Genomic DNA, 16,392 nt, shown 5'->3' with positions numbered 1-16,392 from the left:
TGGGGCTATCCCAGTCACTTCCAACGGCCAAAGCAGCTTGCTGCTGCCCTGGCAGCTCAGTGCCAGGAGAGCTTTCCCTTGCTGGGGAAATAGCATATCTGCCATGAAGCCACCAGTGCTTATGAAGGTCCCTCAAGCTTCAGGGCGACCAGATCACCTTTCCCTCAAAGGGTGACAGCAAAGAGGGGAACATGACTTCCTTCCTCCTCCCCAAATTCCAGCTGTGTGTGATCCGGCAGAACCGGGATGGCCTCCACTCCCTCCCTGCCCCGGGATGGGTCAGGACCACTACTAGCTCCACCGGTTATATCACCAGGGAGAACGCGGAGTAGGCTGGAGCCATGTGTCTTCCCTGGGGTGCTGGAACCCTCGGTGGCCAAGCAGCCTTCCGACCACCAGGAAACCGAGGGACATCGTTCCCGGGGAGGCGGCTGGCGGGCGGCAGGGGCGGGCAGCACTCCTGAGGGACAAGCGGGCCCAGGGGTACCGCTCCCCGCCCCGCGGCAGCGCCCGTGCCCGGCTCTTCCGCGCCGCGCCCCTCCGAGCTGGCCGGCGGCGGGGCGGGGAGGAGGGAGGAGCCGGCGGCGGAGGAGCCGTGCGGGCTTCCTGGCGGGGCAGCGCTGGCGGCAGGCGGGTTTCGCGGCGTGGGCAGGTCCGTGAGAACTTCGCCGAGTCTGCCCGGGGCCGAGGCGCGCCCCTGTCCGTGAGACGGCATCCGCCGCCCGCTCGGCATGGCCGGCCGCCTCGGCCGCGGGATGTGCTGGGGCAAGCGGAGGCGAGGCTGCCGGGGCGGGGGGGCGCTGCTCGCCCTGGGGCTGCTGGCCGCCCTCGGCTTCCTCGTGTGGCGGCACGGCCCGCCGCCCCGGCATGCCGCCCGCCGCGCCCCGCCGCAGCCGCCGTCCCACGACCCCGAGCTGCTGCGGCGGCCGGTGTACGCCAAGCCGGCCCTGGACCCGGGGGCGCTGGGGGAGCTGGGCCGGGCGGTGCGGCTGGAGCTGAGCCCGGCCGAGAAGCGCCGCCAGGAGGAGAGCATCCGCCGGCACCAGATCAACATCTACCTGAGCGACCGCATCTCGCTGCACCGCCGCCTGCCCGAGCGCTGGCACCCGCTGTGAGTACCGCCGAGGGCAGGTGGGGCCGGGGCACAGGAGCCGTGCCTGCCGCTGCTGCGGCTCGTAGAGCCGCTCCGCCAAACCGGAGTGTCTGCTGGCAGCGGCCAGCGCGGCGTGGTCGTGTCTGTCTCGAGTACTTCTCGCTCAGGAGCGTGGAGGCTTTTGGAAACTTTCCCATCACAAACGCTCTCGGATCACAGCGCTCGCTCTCAGTGTCAAATCGATTGGTGACTTTTCCAGGCTGCCGCACCTACACAAGGCAGCACAAAGTCGCGTGTTGGTGGTGCGTGTGCAGGTTGTTTTCCCACGTAACCCTGTCAGTGTGTTTTCAGTCCTCAAGCTACGCTGCTCTGCCGTGTTTCTCCGGGTGCTGTCCCCTCCTGCTGCTGCTGTCCCCTGGGTAAGTCACCATGGGCAGCAGCATACTTTTTCAGTCACTCCCAGCTTTACAAATGTTACGCTTCCCAGACTTCAGCTGTGCATTGTATTCAAATGTCTTAAGAGACACAGTTTAAAGGAGATTGTTTTATTGGCAGTTTTACCAGGAGCGAGCTAGAAATGGTGCTCGCAGAGGTGGGTAATGGTATTCTGAAGGGGGACTGTGCTTGTTCTGGCATGCATAGTTGCTGGGACAAGTTACATTTACAAGTTACGTTTACAGTTATGACACCAGTGGCAGATAATGGCATAGGCAATTGTAAACAAAGGGTGAGATAGTGTTCGATGAGGTGGCTCCAGCTTACAGGCTAGTTCAGTGCGGCTGTGAAGCCAGCGTGGCACAAGAGGTCTGACTACTCTGCCCTTATGCAAATAGTCAGTGTGGCACCGTCTTGGGCTCTCCTGTGAGTGAGCTGCCGGCTTGTGAGAGGAAGGGCTAGCCGATTAAGGGGATATGCTAGCCATCACAGGCGATGGGATGGAGCCACGGCTGCTACTGACTCCTCACAGCCCTCACTTCTGTTACACTTCAGCTTGGCTTCAGCTGGTTTGTTTCGTTGCAACAGGTTTGTACGATGTGGTAGCAAAAAGCTGTGGAAAAAGCAGGGCTCTGGCTCTCCCGTGAGTTCGCTTCACCCCTCTGCGTCCTGCCCAATGTTTCACCAGCTCTAATTGTAAGTGCTGAATCTAAAATATGAATCTTATGATGGCTTTAAAAACGTTGCAGTGCAAATGCAAGGCCTTTTCATCATAAGTTTAAGCCTGACACTAGGCTTGTTTTACTTAGTTATTATTCCCCTTTTATAAGCAGTCTGTAGACCATAGGTCAAAAAGGACCATTTTAGTTTCATTTCCATGGGAAGAATTAAATCATTTCAATGAGTTATTTTGGACTTCTGCCATTTCTCTATGACAGGATGTTAGAATAAATGGAAGGTCACAGTTGTTGAATAGGGAACGTTATAGATGGGTGTGGGTGACTATTCTAGAAATGAAAATAATTTAAATAGATTTTGCTACAACAGCAGACCCTTTTTGATTTGAATATATGGATGCTGAAATGACAAAATATATCCAAACCAAAAGAATCACAGAAGCATCAGTGACATAATTGCAGAGATAATTGCCTTCTGAAGCTGGGGCTGTATTGTACTGTTGGCAGGTGTTTCATGCCTTTGTGCACAGTTAAATCTAAATTATAGCAAAAATGTCACAGAGTATCTCTCCAACTCACTCAGGAAATGTAAAAAACTTTCCCAAAGGCAGTTTTGCAATGAAGTATTAACTCCTTCCCTCAAGAAGGAGGACCATGTAAGAGATTGAAGTAAAAAAAAAAAAAAAAAAAGAAAAATGTATCACCAAGCCCACAGCCGTAGAAAATGTATTGTACTTTGTTCCAAGATTAGAGGTTCTACAGTTTGAAATCTCAAGTCTAGGGATTTTATTTTATTTTACTTTCTATAATGCTTGACTATTTATGACCTTTATATGAACATTTTGGTGATGAGTGAGGCTACAGTGATGGGAAATAAGTTGTAATGGTAGATGGCAACTAGGCTTCAGCAGTCCACCAAAATGATACAAAAGCTAAATTTTAGATGTAATCAGTGAAACAACTTTGGTACCAGAATATAACAAATACACCATTTTTTTAGTGGAGTCCCAGAAGAGAGCCAGAGAAGTGTGTGCTGGCAAGGCTTGGATCTTTTCCAGGCATGTTATCTACAAACTGTGGTAAGGGAAAGAATTAGTAACAGATGGGAGGGTGTGATCTATTGAGAAAGTCAACAAGGTTTTTGTCAAGTGTGACGTGTATCACATATCCGAGTTCTTTGAAGGTTGTAATTATATGGATAAAGAAGTGTGTTGTTGATGAGTTCCTTAACTGTGAAATAATGTGGAAACTCCTTGCATTTATAAATAACTGAGTAGAAGCTGTGAAGCACTTGTTTTGGGGTTTTTTGATGTTTTTTGTTGGTTTGTTTCAGTTTTTCTGTTTGGTTGGTTTTGTTTTTTGTTTTAAGGTGTGAAGAGTTACTGATAAAGTCCCACAGAAATCTGCATTGGATGCTGTTCAATTTACAGTTTGGCTTACATGAAGAAGTGACTAATTTACAGGTCTTCAGCCTGAAAGAAAGGTGGCCTCCTGGCAGTGTACCACCTGCAGGGCTGCTTCAATACATGGGTGATGCACGAGAGTGGATAAAACTAGTTCTGCCACTTCCCTGTTCCAAAAATCCTTTTACTGTAAAGCATAAGGAAGTCTGTCCACTAGAAAAATTTAAATCAAATATTCAGGAGGTAATGACAGATACTGTGCTTGGAGACTCTGTTCTGGACTGTGGGCTTTTGGTCTGTTTAAGCATATTCTTGTGTATGTGGAGGCAACCTGGAATTTTTAGATACCAATAAAATGGGAGAATAAAAAGGAAACAGAGACAGCATTACCATCACCTGGATGCCCCACTGCTCCTTTTGATGTTTATGTCCTGCCACACTAATCGATGAACCCACTCTCTGTGTGTGAATTGGTGAAAACATTTGAATCCAATGAAAACTAGGGTTTTGCTAATAAGATAGAGGGTATCTGAACCAGTAAGCTGTTAAATGTGATATTCGAAATGTTGGCACAAGGTGTTGCTGTATCAGAAACTGATGCCAAAACTCTTTTCCTACTGCTGCATGTTGTATATCCTGGACCTGCCATGGGAACAGAAGTGTGGCAGGTATTTGCTAATATCTATGTCTGGTAATACTGTACAGGAAGAGAAGAATAGTTTGGCTGAGTTTACTCTCTCAGATAATGTATTGATTGATGATAGTTTACTATGAATCCAGGAAGTTTCAAATTTAGATCTTTCTCCTACCAATATTTCAGAAAGTCATTATTCCCTTTTGTTCCCACCACCATAACTTGGTTTTTGTGATGACTGATCCTGTTTCTAGACACACAGGCCCAAAGAACTCAGCAACTACTATTGTTTCCTTTAGACAGTTTCTGCTTCCTTTAACTGTCTGAGCTTGATATCAGCAACTGATAATGTGTTTCATCACACAGAATTTTTTTTTGTTTTATTGAAAGTATACATATAAACAAATATTATGTATAAACAGTCTATAAAAATGTCCATTTGGAAGAATCTTATGGATAAGAATGTGAGTTACTAAATGATGATACACTTTGTACAAGGTTAGAAGTGAAATAAGCCATGGGGTGAGAGAAGGATGGAGTTTGGAAGGAAACTTTGGGGTGTCTAGTCCAACCTCAAAACTTCCAAGGATGGAGATTCAACAACTTTTGAACACCTCTTTCAAGGCTACATCACTGCCACAGTGATTTCTTTTTCTTTTTATTCCCCTGATAATAAGGTTGTCTGGATGGCCCAGCTTGTCTTCCCAACATCTACCCTTCATTTCTTGAGTTTGTACTCGTAAAGGGAGAAGCAATTATAGGTGGTTTAAACCCAGCAAGTTTCCTCTGTCAGACTTTGACTTACTGAGCACCCTGTTAGGGCTGATGCCCTGTAAGTATGGTGTGATGAGCTTGGGGCCATGGGTTTGGCTGCTGCTGCTGCTCTGCCTTCCTCCCCCTGCAACAGCAGGTCTGCTACACATCTGTGTTGTGTCCCGTGGGGCTTCTCACAGTGTGCTTGTTTTACAGGACTGTAGGGCTAGGCCGACAACTAATACATTCTCTTAGCCTTTTACAGCTTATTACAATGTGCAAGAAATACATTTCCAGTTTTTCTACCTGGGTTCTTTTAGGTTAAGGGCTATTTCAAACATTGTTCTAGATTTTAGACATTCTACCTTTTTTTTTTCTTAATTTTTTTTTTTTCCCTTTCTGTCTTACAGTAGGGATGCCTTGCTCATTTTTGGGATAGTTCCTGTAAAAGCACACAAGTTGCCTTTTGGCTGCCTCTTGGTCCAAAAGGAGCAAATCAGGCACTTTTGTGCTGACCCAGTGTTTCATGTTGTCTTTCATGGTAAAAGCCCGATTCAGCCCTTGGAGCTTGTTTTACTTGTGATCACAGGGATATGGATTTTTAATTCTTCCCTGTCTTTCCTAAGTAGCCACAAAAGCCCCCAAAATATTGAGCGCAGTCTGCATAGTATTTTTTAGTTATTAAAAAAAAAAAAAAGTTTTTAGGCATTTGTTCTTTAATTCTAGGTAATCTTCTCTGTTTTGGATAGATTCTTTAAATAAACTTCTTTGTATATGTGTGATTTTATGTGTATGTGTAAGTACCTGTGCATATATCTTTAAGTGTCTTTGTACAAATCGCTAGATATACACAAATGCTCAAATTCCTCTGTCACCATCATTTATGCCTATAATACTATTTATTTTGAGGGAATGTTATGCTTGACTTTAGCATAACAATCTTGTGCTAAGATTTTTCTGTCTTTCAAAACTGTTTTTCCTGTTTGTTCCCATATTTGAATTTGATTCCCTCAGCATCTCCCTTTCTTCTATGGTTTGTTTTGTTTTCTGGGTTGTAAATACTGAATTATACCAGGATGTTTGTCTGATAGTACCTTGCTATCAAGTTCCCAGAATAAGCCTTGATATACTTTGGGTTTGGTTCCTTTTCTACTCCAAACATCACAGCTACTCCCGCCAGGAGTTTTAGCCTGATCCTGTTCTGGGAAAAGCAGCTGTTTCCCTCCTCAGCCCACAGTGACTGTCTGACTTCACCCAGGAGCTTGTCTTTCATCTCTTACCTAAAGGTGAGCTGCAGCAGCTTAACCTTTCTGGCACATCCCTTCCCTCTAAACATGCACCTTGTGGTGCACCTTATGTCCAGAGCTGGCTCTGGCACAGCTATTCCCATGCTTTGCATCTGATCAGGAGACACAGCACACTACTTCTCACAAGCAAAGACTTTGCCTTAAACACTTAAGAGTGTGTTTGGTGCAGTTGTTTTGTAACACTATGGTCACTTATTTGGTGTTAGTTTTTTTTTTTTTCATTTGATTTCTGAGCATTTCAGAAATATATAATTGGTTACTAGTAACTATATTAATCATAATAGCTTTAGTGTTGTCAGGATTTCCTTCATATGTAAAGAGGCTTTAGAGCTTCAAAGCAATGCTTCTCTAGGACATTTCATTCTTTCCTCATACAGCAAGTGGCGTAAAAATAATTCTTCACTATGGTTGTTTTTTTTTTGTTTTTTTTTTTGTTTTTTTTTGTTAATAAAAAAGCTTGCATTTTATAGCAGTACAAAATGAAGCAATGCTTCCACTATGGTTTTGATATTTAGGATATTTTGCTATTTTTGTTTCCTGTCATCTGTAAAAATGTGTCACTTTTCTTTGTCATTATGCCTTTTAACAACCCCCAGCAAATACTTTCCAGAAGAGCTCACATGAATATTTTTCACCATTTTTCTTTCCAGTTTCTGGTAGACTTCCTCAACATCCTTTGACATCTAGATTATTGCTTGGTTTCAGCTGATTTAATTTTTAAATTGAAAAAGTTCCCAGATCTGTGATTGATAGTAGGCAAAAAATTTTTAATTCAAAAGCAGCTTTTATTGTAAACAATTTTCTATCAGGATCATGTGAATCCACACCTTATTTATAGTGATGAATACAATAGCTTCTTTCAGCTATTGCTTTGTAAAATACTTTTTCTTGTCCTGAATCAAATTACTCACACTAAAGTAAGTTTTTTGAATGTAGGTACAGGAAATAGTATGTCTCTGTGGAAAGGTTAAGTGTATCTCACTATCTTGGAAGAAAATTGAAAACATTTGAGCAAAATGTAACCACTGTTTCAGCTCAGCAAAGTAAAATAAAAATCAAATGTTTCCCCATCGTTAGATGCAGAATTTCCTTCTCATCTGCACATCCAGAATCTGGGTCAGTTAGGAACTTCTGTAGTCTTTCTCTAACAATTTGGAATTAGGAGGCTCTGTGGATTTCCTGAATTTGTAGATTTTAGAATACAGATTTAGTAAATGCTCCTCTTTCTAGACATTTTTTCTTAATGTATTTTTAATCTGTCTTAAACAGATTTGCTTTCTGTGCCCACCTCCTCCCCACCCCCCCAACTTCTTAACAAATATTTTCTTCTGTTTCAGACTTGCTGTCATCTTTCTTGCTTCTCACAATGTTTGTATACAAGGCAGCACAGCTGATTATTATCTGAAATCTTAAGACAGCTTTTGACAGTCTGTCTTGTCAAGACCTTCTTGTATTTGGGAGAATCATTCCATAGAGCATTAAATAATCTGGAAAACTGTTTTGCAATCAAGCCAGCCTGTGTTTCCAGAGACTTGGTCATATCACAGTGTTGTAGGCTGTACAGAGGTACTTTCTCTAACATGGTTTGTTTCAGCAGATATAATTCAGGGAGTTTTTCACTGGCCTGCTGGGCTGGGATGGGATGGGACGGACAGTGGGGAAGTGTAGGCCAGCATCCTGAACTCACCTGCTAAAGTGTTCCAGCCTTGCCCCAAATAATCTGGCCATTCTGGCAGTTATCAATACCTTGCTGCTATCTGCTTTGCTAATCACACCCAGACACACCTTCTGTAAACTGTAAATGCCTTTTTCCGCAATAGTTGAACACATATGGCCTGTTTAGGTGTGTAAAACCAGGTGGAGACTCTCCATGCCCAGATAAACCTTTATTTATATTAAAAAAATTAAAAAAAAAAAAATTCCTGAACTGACAGTTGGATCAAGGTAGTCTTATGTGAGAAAATAAATTTGACACAAAGAGTTGGGTAGTATTTGGAGGAGATAAGAATAATGTTTATCATTTCCTTTAATTCCACTGGATATTGCACTTTTGTATCCCAGGCCTTGGGTGGTGTTGCTTTTGGCTCGTGTGCCACATTCTACCCGTAGGTTACTCTCCCACAGAGAGGGGTGAGGAGTGGATGTTCAACTATATATTCAGCCTGGAGTAAGGGACGTGGCCTTGGTAACTCTGTGGGCTGGCTTAGAAACCAGTGCTGCCTCCTGTGTCATGCTGCAGGGCTTGGGATGCTTGTGGGTGGGTGTGCAGAACCCCAAGGTGCAGCTTGGGAAAAATTAGAAAAGGGGGTAGAAGATGCCACTACTGCTGTGTCCTCTGCCATGGCTTTGGGAAGGTGAGAGAAAGAGGTGTTTTCTCTTGGATAAACACACTTGGCAGATTTCAATGCCCACACTGCTACCCCTGCAGTTTGTGGAGTGGGAATGAAGGTGGTGAAACTAGATTGAGATGCCCATGGATGTTGCCATTCATTCCCATCAGCCTCATTTACTTAGAGCCTACAAAATGCCACATTTTAGCACACCTCTTACAGAAAGAGCAGTTTAAGTCTGCATCTTAGCTGCTCAAATTAGGAGGAGAAAAGGAGGTTGTGTGGTGAGTCAGCATGTCTACAGCCCGTGATAAAAAGCCCAGCCAACCTGCTTCCTAGTCCACCATGTGAAAGCCAGCCTGAAGCAGAACCCTGGTGGTGTTTTCCAGGTGACACTGGGATGGGGCGTATGTCACATACTGTAGTCACGTAAATCAAGTTAAATCAGCTTCAGCAGTGACATGTGCTGTTTTGCACTTCTTGAGAGAAGCTGTGCAATCCTGAACTTGCCTAGGGCATTCACAATGAAATTTCAAAACCAAAACTTACATAGTATACCTTTTGGAAGCATTAAATAATTTATGAGCAGTTTGTATTCTTAACAAATCTTTGAAAACTCAGAGAACATTTCATATTTTTTTTTTCTTAAAGTATAAGTAATTGTGCATATAGAAGATAAAATTTGGAGATTATTTTCCCTTTCTGTATCATTTTCACAGTTGTGGTTAAAGTCTTAAATAAGAGCATGTCAGCAACCGTTCCTAATTAACTCATGGCAGTGTGCCCAGAGTGCACACATTCATACTCTCTCTCCCTGTGTATAGATACACATCTCTTAGAGAAACAGCTCTTTACAAAGAAATAAATTGAGTGATTACATTAATTGACACGAATGTTCTTGAAAACAACCCATTTAATTTTGTTTGGGCATTTCCTGAGTGATGTCTCCTTAGTTTCTAATAAATAACCTATTGTAAAACTTGCTAAAAGAAGACTGCGTAGTGTAGTAGATTCCAATGTTAATTTATTAAACTTGTCAGCTGCTTACTCTCAGTTAGACTGTGACTTAAAAATTCGGTGTAAAAAAGGCAAAACCAAAAACCCACAGGAATTTAAATGTATGATGATGCACTTTTACATGTTTGGCTTCAGTTTGCATTTTGTGGACTTAGATGTTTGAGTAGAAGCTGTAGTGAAACATAGAGGAAAGGCGGTACATAGTGAACGTGGTTTTGTGTTCAGGTACATACCAGCAGTAGTTTCTCTTTCTTCCCATCTAGAGATTTAAAGATTTATGGATGAACACATTTAGAATTTTATAATATAGATGTTATCTTAGTGTAAATTGATAAGAAATGCCAAAGACGAAGCTTTTGTTTGTTTTATGCCTGTCTTATGCCACAGTGATCAAGTAGGAGGGTCTCTGGAACACCCACGAAGTGTGGCAGAAAGTGCCCGAGGGAAATGAAGGACGATGCAGAAGCAGGAGATGCTGGAGCATTGTAGTGTCCCCATCTGCTCCTTGGAAGATGGTTGGGGCAGTCCTGGCCCTGTTTTCTCTGAGTGTCACTCTACTGTGCATAAGGCTTGTGCATTTTCTAGTGAATCTGCAGAGAGCAGGCGTGACCAGAGGGCAGAGACTGAGCAGGTGTCACTCCTTTGCATTGCCATACCTGTTGTGGTTATTATTCATTATATACCAGTGTTTGTCATTGAAATCTGAGTCCTGTTTAAAACTATATGCATTTATTTTGTTGCTTCTAGAAAAGCCTCTTGGATATGTTGGCAACAGGTTTTTCCTCAGCGGCTGATCCTGGTATCTGATAACTGTTACCAAAATCAGGTTGAGTAGAGATATGTGTAATTCTCAGAAGAAAATGCACCCTCTTAACATACACAACATGCCATTTTTAATTTAGGTAATTGTTTATTTTAAAATGCATTTAATTCTTACAAAACAGTAAATTCCCTGTGATTGACTAAGATAAGGAGAATAGTGAAAGAATGCTGGACTTCAAATGCATCTGCATTTATTTTCCATGCTTGGAAATGCCACGCTTACAGGCAACTAATTTCCTCATGTCTGAGTTATGTTTTTACCAACCATTTGGTAGTTATGATGACTAGATTCAAAGTGATGTCTCACAGCCAGTGGTAGGGACTATGGGTAAATTCCTATAGTCATTTAACTTTACTCATAGAAGAAGTTCCATAGTCAGATCTCTATAACCAAGAGGAAGGTGGGGACCCAATGAGGTCTCTTGGGCTGTGCTGGATCAATAGCTTAAGGAGGGTGAGGATCTGTCTTTCTGGACTTGCATAGCCAAGATGATTTTCTCAATGGTGACTGCTAGTTTTTAGGATGAATAATGTGAGATACAATTAATCCTATCTTAACATGATCCTCTTTATTGGAAAGGATGGTGTTAGGGGTTTTGAGGGTGGCACTAAAGAGCACCCTACTCAGAAGCTGAAAGCAGGTTGCAGTATAGTATGCATAAATATACATTCCCAGTATCTGCAAAAACATATTTTGGGACTGCTGTCACCAGCTGCTGTCATTTTAATGACATACCATAATTGATATGCATTTGTTTTTCTGAATAATCCAAAGTAGGAGTGAAATGATTCACTTGGAAAGTAGGAGCTGGGATACTTGGCTGACACATGGAGAATAAAAGTACATCTTGAGGTTTGCAAATGTGAATGCAGAAGGTGGGCTGCTAAGGCGCTTCTGTGGTAAACAGGAGTTGAGAAATAGAAAAGATGACTTATGACCACTAGGCTTTAAATCAGGTTTCATACTCATAGTGGGGTTTTTGAATTTTTTATATCTTGTGAAGTGGTAATGTTTAGTGTCCATATGCATGCCACTTAATTGTTATTCAGCAACACTTGCAAGCATTTCCATTTCAGGGATTCATTAGTTTTTTTAAAGATTTTCTTGTGCTACAATTTTTCCATGGTGTAAATGCTTTGGGTTTGTAATCTCCCGAAAGGGATTAATTTTTAAGGCTTAGCAAAACTCTTTCATTACAGAAAGATCAGGAAAAGCATGCTTCACTTTAGCAACATTATTTGAGACTGCTAACAGTTGAGATCTTCTAGCAATTTAGCAATAAATACATGTATTGGAAATAATATCTAAGAAAAACATGCAAATATGCACAGAAGCTGAATAATGTGGTGGCTTTTTCTTAATATTTTTGAATAAGGGTATCAGGGTAGTGCTCAGGTCAGGGTGGCCGTGCTGGCTAGCAGCCTGCCCTGCTACTATGGTGGGTCACTTCTCTGCATTCCTGTGCTGCCTTCCACCACAGAGCTGGTAAATTAAACCCATCTTTTAGTGCTGGCATCTTTCTTGACTTTGGAAACCTAAGAAACGTGTGCTCTGGTATGTCCTGTAGTAGGCTCTCCTTTTCCTGCAGTTTGGGGTGTGCTCAAGGAAGGAGGCAGCAATGCACAGTGAATCACAAACAGTGTGGGGATTGCCTTGCTCTGTGCCAAATTATGTTTCCCATCCCCAGCATGTAATTTCAGGTAAATCCGTTGAAGTCTTTAATCTATAATTAGACTTATAAGCTTCTTTAGACCTTTTGGGTTTCCTTTCTTTAAATGGAATACAGCATTATTATTCCATGAATCCTCCTGACATATTTTTCAAATAATAGTTTCCTGGTGGTTTTTTATTATTTATTTATATTTTCCTTCAGTTTTCCAAAATGAGTATGTAGAAATCCTATTTCCATCAAGAAATGAACTCAAAATTACCTGGTACAAGTGACTGGTATACATGGATATTTTTTTTCCTGGCAGTACTTAGGAGAAATGCTTTTCAGTGGGCTAAAGTAAATGTGTATTTCTAAAACTGGATTCATACAGTGGGTTTTTCAGCATTAAAAATAAAGTTAATTAAAATGTCACTCATCACTCCTTTTCATTTTTTATGTGTCAACACACGAATGTCTGGCTAAATAATTCTGTCACCAGGTGTTGGTGTGAGACAGTTCCCTCTCTGAAAGGCCCTCAAGACAAGTTACAGCCGGGAGGGACAGGCTTTTTTGTACTTCACTAGCTCAGTGTGTGTCTGTGTCTGTATGCATGGGTGGTGTTGTGTGGTGTTCCTTTCATGTTTGAGGAGCAGCCTTTGGGTGCCTCCTTTGCCCGAGTGTCATTTGTCCTTGCTGCTTCCTCATTTTCATGTATTTGTTACAGAACTACTCTACAGACTTTTGTTTTCCTCCTAAGAATTTTAATTTTAGGCATAATCAGATTCAGACTTTTTTTTCTTGCTGTACAACAGATCTTAATAGGTACTGCCTAATCTTCAAAGAAACCTATTCTATTGCAGACAAAACAGCCTTAAATAGTTAAAATATTCTCAATGTGCTATATGTAAGCAATTTGCTTTTAATGTCATTTTCTTAGTGTTTTGGGGAATTTTTGTGCCCCTAAATTGACCTAAGGGATTTTCCTGTCACATTTTCTACTGATCAGTTTTAATTTCCCTTTTCAGCTCCCCATACCATATGCTCTGGAGGACTCGCTGCTGTTCTGTTTTGGTAGGAGGGATGTCCTACCTGCTTTGGTATCTGTTGTGATTTAGCAGTCTGCAGAAACTGAAGTCTGTCCTCCTGCCCCTGACAAACCTCGGTGACCCCAGGCAATAAAAACTGCCAATGTGGAATGCTCTAAGCAAAGAGGAGAAGCTGTAGAAAATGCCATCGTTAAAATTCTTCTAAACCAGGGGATTCTTTTAAGAATTTATACATTTGGCTCAGCTATAAGTTTCTTGGCATCCTTATGTTCATTTAGGGAAGTTCATATATATATTTATAGGAAATACATTCTGGAGCTTAATCCAAAGGTTTGCAAACTTTCTGGCTCTCCATAGAGTCAAACCCATGCATTTCTATATCTGTTTTAGGTTTTCATAGATTTCACTATTAGACTTTGCCAGTTGTGTGGTCTCTCCAAATTCTGCTTCAGTGTACATACATTTCAGTTTTGTTGCTGGTTGTTTGGTTTATTTTTTTTTTCTCTTTATGTATTGCTGCTCCCAAACAGTTGTATTTTTACTGTCTAGCACTTGTTCTATTTTCCAAAGCAACTGTTATCACTAGTTCATGTTACTGTTTTTACTGCACTCAGGTTTTACATTTATTTTTTTTCCTTTAATCTGAGGCACATTTTGGCCATTGCTTATTCTTCTATTTGAAATTGTGCAAAGACAGCTACTTCAGCTACACCAGCCCAGTGCCTTCCATTATTTTTCTTTTTAGACCTTTTGGTAGTTTGCAGAATTTTATTCATAATGCTTCAGTGGGAATGGAACCTCTGTAAGAGCAACTTCCTAATGTTTTCTCATACAATTTTACACACACATGCAGTTCTTTTAAGATCCTGTGTTCTTTCTTGCAGTTAGTAACTAAATAACTATAATAATAACTACATAATAACTGAGTAACTGAAGTTATTTCCCCCTTACAGATGTAGAGAGAAGAAATATGATTATTATAGCCTGCCAAAAACCTCTGTTGTGATAGCTTTTTATAACGAGGCTTGGTCAACACTTCTGCGAACTGTTCACAGTGTTCTTGAGACATCTCCAGATATACTTTTGGAAGAAATCATCCTTGTAGATGATTACAGTGACAAAGGTAGGAAGAATAAGTCTAAATCATATTGATTTGTCAATATGATCAAGAAATTATGTTGATGGGCTTTTTTGGTCAGACAATTCATAGGAGAAAAAGTTATGCTGTTCAGGTCACATAACAGAAAGCTGTACCACAAAGGCCTCTCACTGAAAAATAGTTTTTCTTGTAGTGTGCCAGTGAAAAATGTGGCTTATGGACCAAAGTTTGGAACGGGGAAGGACATTTGCTGTGTTGTAACATGAGTGCTTCTGTGTATAGATAGACTACAGTCTGATCAGAGCACTTCAGGTTCCCTGAATTGAGCAAGTTTCGATTGCACCAATGCTCCCCTGGTGTCTCATATAATGACAGTGACCTAGTTCTTTGGTCTTGTGTGAACAACAGGACATAAAGGCAATGCTGGCATTTTCCACCACACATTAATTGTGTTAAGAGTAAAACTTTAATACAGAAAGTCTTAAGTAACTTTTGAGAAGCACTTATCAATCTGGGAATATATTACAGAGGTAAATGTGAAGCGCTCAATTTTGTGTCCATCCAAGTTCTGTGCTTTTTTCATGTGCTTTCTAAACTCGTATAGCAGAATCTGAGTTCAAAATGCCACAATCATTAGAGCCCTACTATAAGTAATATGTTAGTGAGGAGAGAGCTTCCTATAGTATGACATAAATAATTTCAGACTATATTATTCCCTCTTTTTTTGGTTTGTTACAGAACATTTAAAGGAGACTTTGGAAAACTATGTGGCTGGCCTGCGCAAGGTGCGTCTTATCCGTGCAAATAAGAGAGAAGGACTGGTTCGAGCCCGGCTGCTGGGGGCGTCTGTGGCAAAAGGAGACATCCTAACGTTCTTGGATTGCCACTGTGAATGCCATGAGGGCTGGCTGGAGCCACTGCTGGCAAGGTGAGCTTATGCTCTGGGCTGGTTTTCTCTCCCATTGGAGAAGAAGGGGCGAGACAGTTTGGCCCACTTCTGCAGTGGAAGAATGACTCATGGTTCACCAAAGGTTACTGCATTCTGGTCCCTGAGGCACTGCGAGTGCTTGGTGTTTGTCTCCTGGCTCTGCAAAGCGAATGGAAGTGTGAAACATCACAACATGGTGGTGGTTTTTTTTTTCGTTTGTTTTTGTTTATTGTTTTTTTTCTTTTGGTCTGAGGGATCAAACTGCTCTTTTTCTTCAGCCAATGGAAAGTTTTGGGTTTCAGGAGGACAAGTCCATGCCCCCAGCTTTGAAACTAAACTTGGTAAAGGAGGCTACTTCTGTCAGCCTGGGTGGTGGATGAGCAGAAGGTCTGGAAAGATATGTGCCCTGCAAGGCAATGTTTGTGAAAGAAGATTGGTATACAAGTCAATAAACTCCATGTTAGTCCTGAGCAAATCCACCTTTCCAGACTGGCTCTGATATAAAGGACCGTGGTGTAGCATACGGAAGAGTTAATGTTATGTCAACACTGACTCTTACTTGGAAACCATCTGTCCTGGGACACTGTACTTTATGCCTGTGTAGTCTCTTGTCTATTCTGCAGATCCGCCAGGCTGTTCAGAAAACTTTAGTTAATTAAAAGCAAGCAAACAAACAATAAAAAAAACAGGGAACCTTCCCAGAACTCTAACAAAAAACGCCTAGAAACCAGAATACTAGCCTTCTGTTACAGCTGAGAATATTTGTTATATTCTCAAAGCCTCACCCATGTGTAGCCAGCAGCCATACATGCACCTTTCCTGCTATGGGTTCAGCCACCTCACCACAGCACCTGCATCATTTCAGGAGGCCCTATTGCTTTTACCCCTTTTGCTAACAAAAGCTCTTTTGTCTTTACCCCTTTGGATGCCATTAGCAGGTACTGATAGATACAGGCCGTGAATCAGACCTCCTAAGTGTTGTATATAGAAAACCAGCTCTCTTTAAAACATAATTAAAAGAAAAAGAAAGCTTTCCTCAAAGCCAGTGTTTTGATTTGGATCCTGTTAAGGTTCCCACCAGGTGCTGTAGACTACAGAAAAGGACCAGAAAAAACAGCCTTTAACAAACTGGAGAGAGACTTCCAAAAGCACATAGTGTCTTGGTGTGTGTGAATCTTCCTGATTCCTAGTGGGAC

At 41.9% G+C, this 16,392-nt stretch overlaps 1 protein-coding gene across 1 annotated transcript in view; it reads left to right on the top strand.

Annotated features, from left to right (window-relative positions):
- Positions 1 to 731: 731 nt before the first annotated feature.
- Positions 732 to 16,392, top strand: part of GALNT12 (polypeptide N-acetylgalactosaminyltransferase 12) — a 47,076-nt gene continuing 31,415 nt past the window's right edge. The window contains exons 1-3 of the mRNA XM_005517459.3: positions 732 to 1,111; positions 14,123 to 14,292; positions 15,007 to 15,196. Coding sequence (XP_005517516.2) covers positions 732 to 1,111; positions 14,123 to 14,292; positions 15,007 to 15,196 — 740 coding nt within the window. The remainder of the gene's footprint in view (positions 1,112 to 14,122; positions 14,293 to 15,006; positions 15,197 to 16,392) is intronic.

This window comes from Pseudopodoces humilis, chromosome 1, assembly GCF_049639895.1.
Source record: "Pseudopodoces humilis isolate 2021_Gansu_Grassland_sample_001 chromosome 1, ASM4963989v1, whole genome shotgun sequence".
Taxonomy (NCBI): domain Eukaryota; kingdom Metazoa; phylum Chordata; class Aves; order Passeriformes; family Paridae; genus Pseudopodoces; species Pseudopodoces humilis.
This window is presented reverse-complemented; position numbering and strand designations above follow the sequence as displayed.